At 38.9% G+C, this 15,444-nt stretch overlaps 1 protein-coding gene across 2 annotated transcripts in view; it reads right to left on the bottom strand.

Moving 5' to 3' along the window:
• LOC105497753 (cyclin dependent kinase 13) overlaps window positions 1-15,444 on the bottom strand; it is a 136,775-nt gene that overhangs the window by 11,207 nt on the left and 110,124 nt on the right. For both annotated transcript variants that reach the window (XM_011769080.3, XM_011769081.3), the window contains exons 10-11: window positions 6,363-6,479; window positions 5,627-5,758 (exon numbers count right to left, since the gene is read on the bottom strand). In XM_011769080.3, the coding sequence (XP_011767382.1) occupies window positions 5,627-5,758; window positions 6,363-6,479 (249 nt within the window). The remainder of the gene's footprint in view (window positions 1-5,626; window positions 5,759-6,362; window positions 6,480-15,444) is intronic.

Raw genomic sequence — 15,444 nt, 5'->3', positions numbered from 1 at the left:
TCTCAGTCTGTCACCAGGCTAGAGTGCAGTGATGCAATCTCAGCTCACTACAACCTCCACCTCCTGGGTTCAAGCAATTCTCCTGCCTCAGCCTCCCGAGCAGCTGGGACTACAGGCCCACGCCACCACACCCAGCTAATTTTTTTGTATTTTTAGTAGAGATGGGGTTTCACCATGTTGGCCAGGATGGTCTCGATCTCTCGACCTTGTGATCTGCCCGCCTCGGCCTCCCATAGTGCTGGCATTACACGTGTGAGCCACTGTGCCTGGCCTAATTTTTGTATTTTTACTAGAGACGGGGTTTCACCATGTTGGCCAGGCTGGTCTTGAACTCCTGACCTCAGGTGATCTGTCTGCCTCGGCCTCCCAAAGTGCTGGAATTACAAGCATGAGCCACCTCCACCATGTCCAGCCTATTTCCGATTTGTAAATACCCCACTCTCTCATTTGATTATTCCCAAAAAATTGATCGAAAGAGTTTGATACATCTTCCAACTTTCTAAAGGAATACCATGTATTTCTTCATAGTCCTTACCTCATAAATAATTTATAATTTTAACTACTCATTACATCATATTGCAAAACAGTGAGAGACATTATATTGTTTATAAAATGTTTTTATTTAAATATTGGATCAATCTGATAATCTTTACCTGACTGCTTTAGTAATATATCTAGCAGGATTCATTCCATAATGTGTTACAGATAGCTTACAGAATGTTCCTCGAATGTGTTTTAACATGTTTGTTTTTAATGAAAAAATGCAGTCAGGTGTGTTCTGATAAAATTAAGTCTGATTTAGGTAATTTGCTCTACAATAAGGACACAGTTTATGATTAGGTTATAAAGTCGGCAAGTCTGATTTGGGTAATTTGCTCTACAATAAGGACACAGTTTATGATTAGGTTATAAAGTCGGCATTTCCCATAAATTGAGTCGGATAAACCTATAGTTCCAAGGTTCTGGCAAAATACTTAAAAAACATAATTAAGAAACAATTTAAAAAATGGATTGGCAAAGTAGCACTGATAATACATGCTGATTTCCTAAACTTTTCTAGGTATACTAGATTAAATGTGCTATGAAAAGAAAAAGTAACAAGTACTAGAAAATGTCATTTCATAAGTATTGGTAAGACAACTGAAAAGGCAAATAATTACTAGATAAGAAATCCTTCTTTAGATCATGTGATCTCTAATCCTTCATCTTTTTTTTTTTTTTTTTTTTGTAAAAACAGGGTCTCCTTATGTTGCCCAGGTAGGTCTCAAACTCCTGGCTTCAAGCAATCCTCCTGCCTTGGCCTCCCAAAGTGCTGGGATTACAGGCATTAGTCACCATGCCCAGCCTCCAACTCTTTACTATCCGAAAAACTGAGTTTGAAAGAATCTTAACAACAGGAAGGTCATTAGAATCTTTTTTTTTTTTTTTTTTTTTGAGACAGAGTCTCATTCTTTTGCCCAAGCTAGAGCACAGTGGCACGATCTCCGCTCACTGCAGCCTCGCTTCCCAAACTCAAGCAATTCTCATGCCTCAGCCTCTGGAGTAGCTGGGATTACAGGCGTGTGCCACCATGCCTGGCTGATTTTTTTGTATTTTTAGTAGAGATGGGATTTCACCATGTTGTCCAGGCTGGTCTCAAACTCATGGGCTCAAGGGATCCACCAACCTTGGCCTCTCAAAGTGTTGGGATTACAGGCGTGAGCCACTGCACCCGGCCTAAAATCATTTTCTTTCCTTTTCTTTTTTTTTTTTTGTTTTTTGAGACAGAGTCTTGCTCTGTCACCCAGGTTGGAGTGCAGTGGCAAGATCGTGACTCACTGCAATCTCCGCCTCCCAGGCTCAAGTAACTCTCCTGCCTCAGCCTTCTGAGTAGCTGGGATTACAGGCACATGCCACCATGCCCAGCTAATTTTTGTATTTTTAGTAGAGCCAGGGCTTCGCCATGTTGGCCAGGTTGATCTCAAACTCCTGGCATCAAGTGATCCTCCCGCCTAGGCCTCCTGAAGTGCTGAGATTATAGGCATGAGCCATTGTGCCCGTCCTTTAAATCTTTCTCTTTTTTTTGGAGATGGAGTCTCATTCTGTCGCTCAGATTGGAGTGCAGTGGCGCCATCTCAGCTCACTGCAACCTCTGCCTCCCAGGTTCAAGCAATTCTCTGCCTCAGCCTCCTGAGTAGCTGGGATTACAGGCACCTGTCACCATGCCCAGCTTTTTTTTTGTATTTTTAGTAGAGACAGGGTTTCACTATGTTGGCCAGGCTGGTCTTGCACTCCTGACCTTGTGATCCACCCACCTCGGCCTCCCAAAGTGCTGGGATTACAGGCATGAGCCACCGTGCCCAGTCTAAAATCATTTTTGATGAAAGACTTTTCACACATAATGTTGAAGGAGTTCCAAGAACTCAGTGATATAACTATGACAAAACTCCTTACATTCTCAAATGCTAATTTACAAGCGTGCTTATAAAAATAAAAAATAAAATTGGAATTCATATGGAAATATGTCTCATTCTAAAATAAGCAATATTAATCAACAGATACGCAAACTACTTGGGAAAAAAAATCTCAGCCCTATCTCTTTCATTAGGTTGTACTTCCAACAAAATTTACTAATTTCTTCTTTATTTAAAAAGGAAATATTCGGGCCAGGCACGGTGGCTCACACCTGTAATCCCAGCACTTTGCAAGGCCAAGGCAGGCGGATCACCTGAGGTTGGGAGTTCAAGACCAGCCTGACCAACATGGAGAAACCCTGTCTCTACTAAAAATACAAAATTAGTTGGGCATGGTAACACATGCCTCTAATCCCAGGTACTTGAGAGGCTGACCCAACAAGAGCAAAACTCCGTCAATAAATAAATAAATAAGGAAATATTCACTACTGATATTTGCAGTAACAATTTAATCAAGAAGAAAGAGAGCTTTTAGTCACAAGAAATGTGAAATTTAATTTCCATTTATATACATATATTTGTTTTTTAAAATATATAATACAGTAATCAATAAAATACTTTCCAGCATAAATATTTTATGTTAGAATAAAAGCCTATGGGAGTAACATAAGTTCAAGATGAAAATGGGACGATGTACAACTGCTCAACATTTTCTAAATGACTATGGGTGGTAGATATCAAAATGCTATGATAGTTGCTTTCCACTTGATACATTTACAAGAGTGATGTAACTGCTCTACTTAAAAATGTCAGCATTTACTATGTTACTAAGTAATATTACGTTCTGTTGAACATAATTATGACAGAGCAGGATCACCATCAACATGATATTCTTGCCCCCCAAACTCTTAATCTAATTCTGATAAAAAGAAAGCAATCAAATCCAAATTGTGAAATATTTTACCAAACAGCTAACTTGGAATCTTAAAAAATGTTAAATGTCATAAGATCTCTTCCCTATGGAGTGATTACAGATGAAAAGGACATAACAAATAAATAGAATGCCGAACTTTGAAAAATTATTTATCCAGAAAAAAAGAAAGCTTATAAAGGAAATTATTGTGTCAACTGGGGAAATCTGAATATGGATTGACCATTAAATATTCTCATGTTAAATTTCATATGCTTTATATGGTATGCATGTAGAATAAAGTCCTAGTTCTTACAGATATGATTACATATTTATAAGTGTCACCTCCACAACATGATATCCAACTAGTTCAGGAAAAAAGCAGAGAGTGATAAAGCAAATGTGTCGAACTATTAATAACTGTTGAATCTAGATAAAGGATATACATGAATACTTATTGTACTATTCTTCCTATTTTTCTGTAGAGTTGAAATTTTTCCGAATCAGAAGTTTAAAAAATGTTATTTGAAGGGATACTGAGCCCAAGTTTTAAGATTACTGATACACACTAAGGAAAAAGCAAACATGAAACAATTAATTCAACAGTGAAAAATTCAGGTCCCTCATGATGTCAAATAATAGATCCTTTTTGGCTCTCAAATCATCCCATAAAGGCCAATCATATACAGCTCAATAAAAGCTTAATGAAGCTGAATATGACAGCCTCATAGAAATATAACAAGCACTATCTAACTGATAAGTAGAAGAACCAGGATTTGAACTCCAGAGCCCATGTCTGTTCATTTAAAATATGCTGTATTTATTACATGGAACCATTTTATTATTATAGATAACAGACTTGCTTTTAATGATGCTCCGTATCATTTTAAAAATTATTAAGAAAGGCTGGGCGTGGTGGCTCACATCTGTAATCCTAGCACTTCAGGAGGCCAAAGTGGGAGGATCACCTGAGGTCAGGAGTTCGAAAACAGCCTGGCCAACACGGTGAAACGCCGTCTCCACTAAAAATACAAAAATTAGCCAGATGTGGTGGTGCATGCCTGTAATCCCAGCTACTTGGGAGGCTGAGGCAGGAGAATCACTTGAACCTGAGAGGCGGAGATTGCAGTGAGCTGAGATCGTGCCACTGCACCCCAGCCTGGGTGACAGAGTAAGACTGTCTCAAGACGAAAAAAAAAATTACTAAGAAAATACCTACAAGGTTTCTAGATCCTGTCAAGGAATGCAAATGAACTGTTTTTCCTTCCCCCCCCCCATCCCCAAATCAATCCTAGAGAAATAACAGGAGCCATGTGAAGGTAAAGGTTCAAAAGAAGCCAGCTATTTTGACTCCCAAACTCTGTATATTTCCCCCATCAGACAGTAATTCCTTCCATACAGGCTTCTGATACTAATATTCTTTCATTCAATGATAAGAATTTTATATTGTACAGTACGCTATAAAGTATTTTTAGAACCTCTCTTACTTACTGGACTTACGTGAATTTGAGAGCTGGCTGTACCCTTCACTAGATTTGTATTCTTGGGCAAGTTTCTTAACCTCTCTGAGCCTGTTTCCTCCTCTATAAAGTAGTGATGATAATAATACTAACACCTACTTCATAAGGTTATAAAGATTAATGTAAAAAATGAAAAATGCTTAGCATGGCACTCAAAATTATAGCTATAGCAGCACCAGTAGCAGTGTTAAGTATTTAGTAGATGTAGTATTAGAATAGCAACAGCAGTAATATTTTCTTTTTTTTTTTTTTTGAGGTGGAGTCTTGCTCTTGTCACCCAGGCTGGAGTGCAATGGCACGATCTCGGCTCACTGCAACCTCCGCCTCCCGGGTTCAAGCGATTCTCCTGCCTCAGCTTCCCAAGTAAGCTGGGATTACAGGCAACTGCCACCACGCCCGGCTAATTTTTGTATTTTTAGCAGAGACAGGGTTTTGCCATGTTGGCCAGGCTGGTCTCAAACTCCTGAGCTCGTGATCCGCCCGCCTTGGCCTCCCAAAGTGCTGGGATTACAGGTGTAAGCCACTGCACCCGGCAGCAGTAATATTTTCTTAAAGTTGAAATATGTTATTAAATCTTGAGGTCAATCAAGCCTAAAATTAGCTAGAAGGCAGCTGTTTTTGCTAGTTCTAAACATTAAGCATCTATATCCTAGATGTGCAAATTATGTGTATTACTGCTGTTTTATCTTTTCTTTGATTTATTATATTTCTTTTCTCATAACCAGGCATGAACTATCTTATCATTATACATAAATGTTATTAAAACTGTGTATGTGGAAGCTGATATAAAAAAAGTCACTTACTCTGGTGGAGGCATTTTTGAGGGTTCCACATCTCGGAGGAACTCGCACTGAAGAGCCTGTTCAGCAGTGCAGCGCTTACTAGGATCCAAGGCGAGCATGTAATCAAATAAGTCTAGCGCAGCTGCAGGAATACTAGCATGAGAGGATTACAAAAGTCAGATGTGTTCTTTAGATACAAGCTTATGTTTCTTTAGGAGCTTAAATTATTTTTTATTAAATTGTAAAACTAAAACTAAGATAATGTAAAAATAATTTTAAATACTAACATTTTTTAATATGTGCATAATACTTTAATAAATCCAGAATTTTCCTTAGAATAAATATTTCATTATTTTTACATAATTTTTGCAATCACTTTCTAAACAATAGTATATATTGTTACTCCATGGGCAATTTGCTGTTATTACACAAATTAAGAACTGAACAGTATAGTTTTTTCTAAAGCAAAATGAAAACCTGAGCTCAAGTAACTTGAAAACTGTTCCAGTAACATTTAAATGATCTTAGTCAAGTTATTTTGTGTAAGTACCATATCAAACACACAACCTCAAATCACTGATTGCATAATAATGGTAAAATGGTAATCTGCATGTGGCAAACAGAACTCAAAATTAAATGCCCTAGAAGAATTATAGGTTTACCTCAGATCACTAGAGAATAGACTAACATTTATAATTCACTAGAATTAAAAGTAAAACATTCATGCAATAAGGATGTTTATACATCCCCTTCTTACAAAACAAATTCTTCTCTTAACTTTCGACGATATTGCTTCTTTGGTTTCATGGTGTTGAAATATGGTAGTTTGATTACATCAGGCCACACTGCAGGACATGGACTCCCACATATTCGGCTAAGCAATACACAAAAGAAAGTATATCACTATAAACTACATAAAGAATACATACAACTGTTATACAAAACATCAACTCATTTTTAAATACACAAAAATTGAAGCCTTGGTTTATAAAAAATTTTGTTATTTTATTTTATTTATTTTTTTTTTTTTTGAGACAGAGTCTCACTCTGTCACCCAGGCTGGAGTGCAGTGGCACAATCTCAGCTCACTGTAATCTCTACCTCCTGGGTTCAAGTGATTCTCCTGCCTCAGCCTCCTGAGTAGCAGGGATTATAGGCATGCGCCAGCACGGCCCAGCTAGTTTTTGTATTTTTAGTAGAGACGGGATTTCCCCATGTTGGCCAGGCTGGTCTCGAACTCCTGGCCTCAAGTGATCCACCTGCCTAGGCCTCCCAAAGTGCTGGGATTATAGGCATAAGCCACCACACCCGGCCCTCGTTAAATATTTTAGTCATCCCAATTTAATTATTTAAGAAATTAATTTATTTTCAGTACATACTTTTAACAATCCAAGCATTCCAATTCTTAGAGGACTTTCATATTTGCAAAATGAAATCTTAAAACATGATACTCAAAATATGTGACTTATACCTTAAAACCAACATAAAAAATGTATGCCAATAAATTAAGGAACTAGAGTTTAATATATGTCCCTCTATGGTTTTTTGGTACCTGTCACTCCTCCTTCCCATGAATATAAGGCAGTCTACAATAATAGCAGAAACAGATTCCTATATGACCTCAAGAAGGTAACTGTAGTGTAGACTACTGCTAACTGCCATCAATGGAAGGACACTAAACATAATACTCCTGAAACATTAAAGTTCTTCAATTTAAGTAGTGCTGCTGATCTTAAGTCATAAAGAAATTTTAACTGCTTTACTCTCGTTTACCTGTATCTTGAAAACCCTCATTATTTTAGTATTAACTAGTAAATCCTTGTTATGGTAATTTGTATAAAAAATGCTATAAACAAATAGGCAACTCCAGCTACTAAACATTTAAAAACTAACTGATTTAGTAATATGTAGATGAAAATTTGATTAAATCTACTTATTTTTTGTATGCCAAATTTCAAGGATAAATGTTTATTATATATAAAATTGTCAGCTAATCTGCATATGTAAAAAGAAAATGTTAATGTATCACTGATTGAAAGTAAAAATATTCCAAACATACGTAAATACAAATGCATGTATAAATGTATATAAAGAAGTAATGGCTCAAGTTGCCAGACATTCTTTTAGCTGAGCTTTAGAATAACTCAGAAACACATATTTATAGGAGACCTTTCACATGTCTAAAGCCATATGTCACTGAAATGTACTTTTTTGTCTCAATATATTTAACATTTTTATAAACCCAAGCTTTAAAGATACTAAGAACTTATTCTTTGTACAGTTCTACTCTCTTTTGTCTGAAAGTCCAATTTTTACAACCTCCTCAACCCTATTCCCTTGGAAAGAAAGCCCAACTCCTGTAGCATGGGCTCTCTAGATCTGGTCCCAATCTGCCTTCCTAGTCTCATTTCCCAATGCATCTCTCCCCACAGGCCCTCCTTCATGTCTATGCTAATGTTCCTTCTCCCTAAATTCTATATAGCTGAATTCTTTCCACTTCTCAAGATTCAGATCAAAAGTAATCTAATTAACAAAAGTCTTCTGTATTCCCTAGTGCTACTCAGAATTACTCCTTGCATGCTACTGGTTTGACATTTGTTTCATCCTGCTTTCTATTTTAGTTGTTTACAGGTCTCTTTTCCATTTCTTATTTTTGTATACTTTTCTGAGTAACCATGTAAACACAATCGACCCCAGGCAGACTGATGTGCACTATAATAGAGGTATAAAGCATACTGGAATACAGGAAGGCAAAGATACTTTCAACATGCAGAAATATAAGAAAACTTACTCAAGTTAGGGAAAGAGTGAAGAATTTTGGTTATAATTCCAAGGATAAATAAACCATAGAGCCGGGCGCGGTGGCTCACACCTGTAATCCCAGCACTTTAGGAGGCCAAGTCGGGTGGATCACGAGGTCAGGAGATCGAGACCATCCTGGCTAACATGGTGAAACCCCGTCTCTACTAAAAATACAAAAAATTAGCCAGGCGTGGTGGTGGGCGCCTGTAGTCCCAGCTACTTGGGAAGCTGAAGCAGGAGAATGGCGTGAACCTGGGAGGCAGAGCTTGCAGAGAGCCGAGATCGCGCCACTGCACTCCAGCCTGGGCGACAGAGCAAGACTCTGTCTCCAAAAAAAAAAAAAAAAAAAACCATAGACAGGTGGGAAAGGGAATAAGATAAATTATCTTACCAGAAGAAGAACACAGGCAAAGGCATGAAAATAGCAAAATATAGACATTTGGGAGGAACACTATGTAAATCAGTGTAGGTAGAATACAGGACTCAGGGAGGCTTAGCTGGAAGCATAACCGGGGTCTACATAATACTGTGGTGGGTTTGTCTGTCTGTAGACAGGTTTTTGCTATGTTGCCCCAGCTGGTCTTGAACTCCTGACTTCAAGTGATCCTCTCACCTCAGCCTCCTAAAGTGTTGGGATTACAGGCATGGGCCACTGCGCCCAGTCCACAATACAGTTCTAAGAAGGTACTTTGCCTAAGTATAATGAAGACAGACTTCAGAAGCAAGCTTTAGATTTAAATCCTGTCTGACACTGGTCAAATTATATTGCTTAGGAATCTGCTCCTCTTTTGGAAACTTAAGATTAATTTTATTTTGAAGCTACAAAATTAAATGAGCTAGCATCTGGCCCATTAATAGTCTTATAATAAATAAGTTTCATTACCCTTAAATAATTTCAATTATTTTAGCATACGTGATGTTGAAAGATATCTCAGTACCAAAGTTATCTAATCAAAAGCAGCACACACGATGGAATATACATACCGATGCAAGGAAAGTTCCTAGAAACTAGAGAGGTAGACATGACAGCAACTGATAACTTCATTTACAAAATCTGTGCCTGGTGGCCAGTCAGCTACTCCAAGACCATTTACTACTGAGATGCATCATACACTAAGGTATATGCTAAATCTCCAATTATCTGAGGTCCACTTTGGGAATCTATCATGATTTGATCAATCTACTCTGGTGTCAATACCGTACTGTGCTATTAATATTTCTTGAAAGTCTGATAGAACAAATCTCCTATCCACTTCTTCACTTATTATCCTCAAAATTTTATTACACATGAACTATAATCAATACTGTAGCACTCCAGAAGAGAATCCTGCTAGGATTCAACCACCACTCTGAATTTATAGATTTAGAACCAACTACTGCCTTTACAATGCTTAATATTTCTATTTTAGAAAAATTCAATGCTTCTATTTCTTTCCATTTATTTATTTATTTATTTATTTATTTATTTATTTATTTCCAGTGAGATCTTGTGTGTTTCCTTTATGGGCTTTTTGTTTTTTAAACAGTTTTTTTAAAAAAATAGACACAGGGTTCCGCTGCTACCCCAGGCTGGAGTTCAGTGGTGCAATCATAGCTCCCTGCAGCCTCAACCTCCTGGTCTCGAATGATCCTCCTGCCTCAGCTTACCAAATAGCTGAGACTACAGGCATATGCCACTATATCCATCTAATTTGAGACCCAGGCTGGTCTCAAACTCCTAGCCTCAAGTGATCCTCCTGCCTCAGTCTATCAAAGTATTGGGATTACAGGCATAAGCCACTGAGCCCAGCCTTAAACATGTTTTTGGCCCATTGTATTTTCTTTCTTTCTTTCCTTTTTTTTTTGAGATGGGAGTCTCGCTCTGTCGCCCAGGCTGGAGTGCAGTGGCACCATCTCGGCTCACTGTGAGCTCTGCCTCCTGGGTTCACACCATTCTCCTGCCTCAGCCTCCCAAGTACCTGGGACTACAGATGCCCGCCACCACACCCGGCTAATTTTCTTGTATTTTTAGTAGACACGGGGTTTCACCATGTTAGTCAGGATGGTCTCGATCTCCTGACCTAGTCATCCACCCACCTCGGCCTCCCAAAGTGCTGGGATTACAGGCGTGAGCCACCCACCGCACCCAGCCCAAGCCCATTATATTTTCTAAGCAATTAATTGGAAAAGCTTGGCCAGGCATGGTGGCTCACGCCTTTAATCACAGCACTTTGGAAGGCCGAGGCGGGTGGATTGCTTGAGCCCAGGAGTTTGAGACTAGGCTTGGCAAGATGGGAAACCTCATCTCTACTAAAAACACAAAACTTAGCTGGGCATGGTGGCGCACAACTGTAATCCCAGCTACTTGGGAGGCTGAGGCAGGAGAATCACTTGAACCTGGAAGGTGGAGGTTGCAGTGAGCTGAGATCAGGCCACTGCACTTCTTTAGCCTGGGTGACAGAGAGCAAAACTTTGTCTAAAAAAGAAAAAAAGAAAGAAAGGTTGGGCACAGTGGCTCATGCCTGTAATCCCAGCACTTTGGGAGGCTGAGGTGGGCAGATTACAAGGTCAAGATATCAAGGCCATCCTGGCCAACATGGTGAAACCCTGTCTCTACCAAAAATACAAAAATTAGCTGGGTGTGGTGGCGTGCACCTGTAGTCCCAGTTACTCAGGAGGCTGAGGCAGGAGAACCGCTTGAACCTGGGAGGCGGAGGTTGCAGTGAGCCGAGACTGCGCCATTGCACTCCAGCCTGGCAACAGAGCAAGGCTCTGTTGAAAGGAAGGAAAGAAGGGAGGGAGGGAGGGAGGGAAGGAGGAAGGAAGGATGGAAAAGGAGAAAGGAGAAAGGAGAGGAAAAGAAAAAGAAAAGAAAGAAAAGCTTTATGATAGGAAAGGTTTGAAATTTTACATTCTTTTTTTTCTTTATTTTTTCTGAGACAAAGTCTCACTCTGTCACCCAGGCTGGAGTGCAGGGGTGCAAACCAGGCTCAGTGCAACCTTGACCTCCTGGACTCCAGCAATCCTCCCATCTCAGCCTCCCAAAGTGCTAGGATTACAGGTGTGAGTCATCATTCCTGGCTGCAAACAAAAACTTAATAATAGGAAGCCATCTGAGATTGCAGGGTTCCTACCAGTTTTAGCAGGTGTTTCTTTGAGGTATTCCAGGTATATAAATCATATAACCCATGTTGGAATCATCTATATTTTTTCAAATGTATCTTTATCACTGTGGTATGTTATATTATGTGGCAATTCCTAAACAATGTTAAAATGATAATGCCAGTACACAACAATGGGTAACTTCATTTTCTGATTTTAATGGGAGCACATTCATTGGTCAGCCCTGGGAGGAATTATGCCTTTGGGTTTGAAAAACACATAACAGAAATATACTCACATATATACATACAAATTCACACATATTTCCTGTTAAGGAAGTATTCATTTATTCTTCTCTACTATGGATTTTAATTTTTGTGGCTTTTACATTCTAAGAGTGCTTTAGTTTTATCAGTTTTGATTTTTTAGAACTTCTATAACCACCATCATCTGCATTTCCTCCAGGGCTACTAATGTGAATTATATCACCAGATTTCCTAATACATATTCATCATTATATTCAAAGGAAGAAAACCATCCGAGCCTAATAAAAGTACCATTATTTCAGTGTAATGCTGTATTTTCTATTTGTTAAGTTAGATGTTGTACATCAGTATTCGTATGTAAGACTGACACACAGCAACAGTTTTCACAAGTGGGGTCCAAGGACCACTGAGTGTCCCCTAGACACTTCAAGGTCTGGCAGGTCGAAGTTATTACTAAGCCATTATTTGACTTTTTCCATGTGTTGATTTGCACTAATGGTTCAAAAACAGTGGTAAAACCACCAGCACCTTAAAATGATTCAACTCAGTGGCAACAAACTATATTAACAGGATGTACTCTTCATTATCATGCAAATTTCAGGGTGGGGAGAAAAGCCAGTTTCAAATAAGAACGTACTTGTTAGGCAAGGCGCAGTGGCTCATGCCTGTAATTCCAGCACTTGGGAGGCCAAGGTCGGCAGATTACCTGAAGTCGTAAGTTCGACACCAACCTGGCCAACATGGCAAAACCCTGTCTCTACTAAAAATACAAAAATTAGCCGGGTGTGGTGGTGCACCTGTAGTTCCAGCTACTCAGGAGGCTGAGGCACAAGAATTACTTGAACCCCGGAGGCGGAAGTTGCAGTGAGCTGAGATTATACCACTGCACTCCAGCCTGGGTGATAGAACGAGACTCTGTCTCAAAAAAAGAATGTACTTGTTGAAGCAGTACAAATTGTTAATGGCATTTAATTCTGACACTTGAATATGTATCTTTTTAATATTCTCTGCAATGAAATGAGAAATACTCATAAGCGCTTCTACTGTACAATAAAATATGATAGTTATCTTGAGAAGACGTGCCTGTGCAATGATTTGACTTACAAACTGAGGTAGCTGCTTTTTTCATGGACCTCTATTTTTACCGACAAAGACAACTAACACACTGCAGTCATTCATACTTGGGTATTTTCCAGACATTTTCTCAAATAGGAACAAAGTCAGCTTGTCACTTGAAGGAAAACAACAGTATTTATTGTCAATTATACAATTTGAACTTTCTAGAGAAATTAGATTAGAAAACTTGTATCCTCCACCGTCAGCTTAACAGCTTCACAGTACTGAAAAGCTTTTCTGATGAGATCAGTGGTGGTACAAATTATGTAATATAAAATGTTACATGTGGAAGATCTGTTCAATTCAGTGAAGCAGCATTTTTCAAATGACCAATGCATAATGTCACAAAATCATCACAGATAAAAGATCCATTCAAAGTGCAAGACAGAACAATGGATTTCAATATAGTACAGTATAAAATATTCCTTCATATGATTTCAGATTACACATTACAACCTGTAAAAAACTACCAATCATCTAATTTTTGTGGTTTCTAAGAACATGCACCGTTATCCAAAAAGGCTATTGAAAACAGCACATCACAGATATGAGGATTCAAGTGTCATGTCTATTAAACCAGATAGATCTGCCACTCATTCCAACAACTTTTATTTTAGAAACTATAGACTTTATAGACTTTAAAACATGTTAAAATATTGTGTTAAAATGAATTCATATCTTTAATTTCTAATATGGTAAATCTCAGTAGATACAAAAACTCTTGGGATCTTTAATAATTTGAGCGTAAAGAAGTTCTGAGACCAAAAAGTTTGAGAAGCACAACTCTACAGAATATTTTATGGTATTGGTTTATGAAGGCATACATGCTTCATTTTTTTCAATATGGGAAGTTTCCTTCTTTACCTATCATCTGGTACAACCAAAATCTATTCCTTTAAAGTTTAAAAAATTTCACCTGTGTGAACCACCTAGGCCTGAGGCTTTGTGTGTACTGCATGAGGTGGCAGAGAGTCAGAGAAAAGATTCATTTAATTCTAATCTACTTTCAATTTCTTCACTGATTATAATCGTTCTTATCTCATAAGCAATGTACATTGTATGATATAAAGGCTCTTTAGCTCACTGCTATAAGGCTTAATGTGATCCTCATGTTTAAAAAAATTAAATATATATATACACACACACACACACACATATATGTGTATATGTATGGTTACACAGAGATTTCTGCCTTCATTCATCCCATTTTGTCCCAATGTTTGTTTTCCATTCTCTTCTTCCATCACTTTTTGTTTTGTTTTTTGAGACAGAGTCTCACTCTGTTGCCCAGGCTGGAGTGCAGTGGCACGATCTTGGCTCAATGCAACCTCTGCCTTCCAGGTTCAAGCGATTCTCCTGCCTCAGCCTCCCTAGAAGCTGGGATTACAGGTGCTAGCTACCACGCCCCGCTAATTTTGCATTTTTGTAGAGATGGGGTTTCACCATGTTAGCCAGGCTGGTCTCAAACTCCTGACTTCAAGTAAACCACCGGCCACAGCCTCCCAAAGTGCTGGGATTACTGGTGTGAGTCATCTTGCCCTCCATCACTTTTTTTTTTTTTGACTTGCAAACTGAGACTAGGCTCGGCAGAGATGGAGTCTTATTCTGTCGCCCAGGCTGGGGTGCAGTGGCACAATCTCCACTCACTGCAACCTCCACCTCCCAAGTTCAAGCAGTTCTCCCGCCTCAGCCTCCCAAGTACCTGGGATTACAGGTGTGTGCCACCACACTCAGCTAATTGTTTTTTTATATACTTATTTTTGAGACAGAGTCTCGCTCTGTCGCCCAGGCTGGAGTGCACTGGTGCCATCTTGGCTCACTGCAAGCTCCGCCTCCTGGGTTCACACCATTCTCCTGCCTCAGCCTCCTGAGTAGCTGGGACTACAGGTACCCACCACCATGCCCGGTCTTTTTTTTTTTTTTTTTAATTTTGGTAAAGATGGGGTTTTACCGTGTTAGCCAGGATAGTCTCGGTCTCCTGACCTCGTGACCTGTCCGCCTCGGCCGCCCAAAGTGCTGGGATTACAGGTATGAGCCACTGTGCCCGGCCTCCCTCCATCACTTTTTAATCTATGCTACTTCTATTATAAAATATTTGTAATCTACCTGAAATACTTTCTGGAACAAAGCAAATTATAAATAAAGTAACTCAATCACCATGGTGTAAAGCCATTTAAAGCGAATCCTGATTAGTGTTATCACTCTTGATCAGTTTTACATGTATTTGTACAATACTGACACTAGGTCTCACCATTCCTGAGCCTACAGATTAGAGAAACAACCTAGCATTACTGCAAATAAGGTGAGGGAAGAAATATGTACTGAAAACTTATTTACATTTAATTCTTACAACCCTAAGCATGTTATTAGTCCTCTTTTACTTTTGAAGAAATAAACTTCAAGCATATGGGATTTACCCTAAACCATAAGAGAAGGAAGTAGCTGAGCTGGCATTAGAACCCAAGTCTGTAAGATTCTAAAGGCCACACACTTTTCAGTATACTCCGTTGCCTCATTATACTCAGATTTGTTTATCAGAAACTTCATTTCCTCGTGTTTAAAAAGAAATTAATG

The sequence above is a fragment of the Macaca nemestrina genome, chromosome 4 (assembly GCF_043159975.1).
Source record: "Macaca nemestrina isolate mMacNem1 chromosome 4, mMacNem.hap1, whole genome shotgun sequence".
NCBI classification, from domain to species: domain Eukaryota; kingdom Metazoa; phylum Chordata; class Mammalia; order Primates; family Cercopithecidae; genus Macaca; species Macaca nemestrina.
Note: the sequence above shows the minus strand (reverse complement) of the source record. Positions and strands in the feature narration are given on the sequence as shown.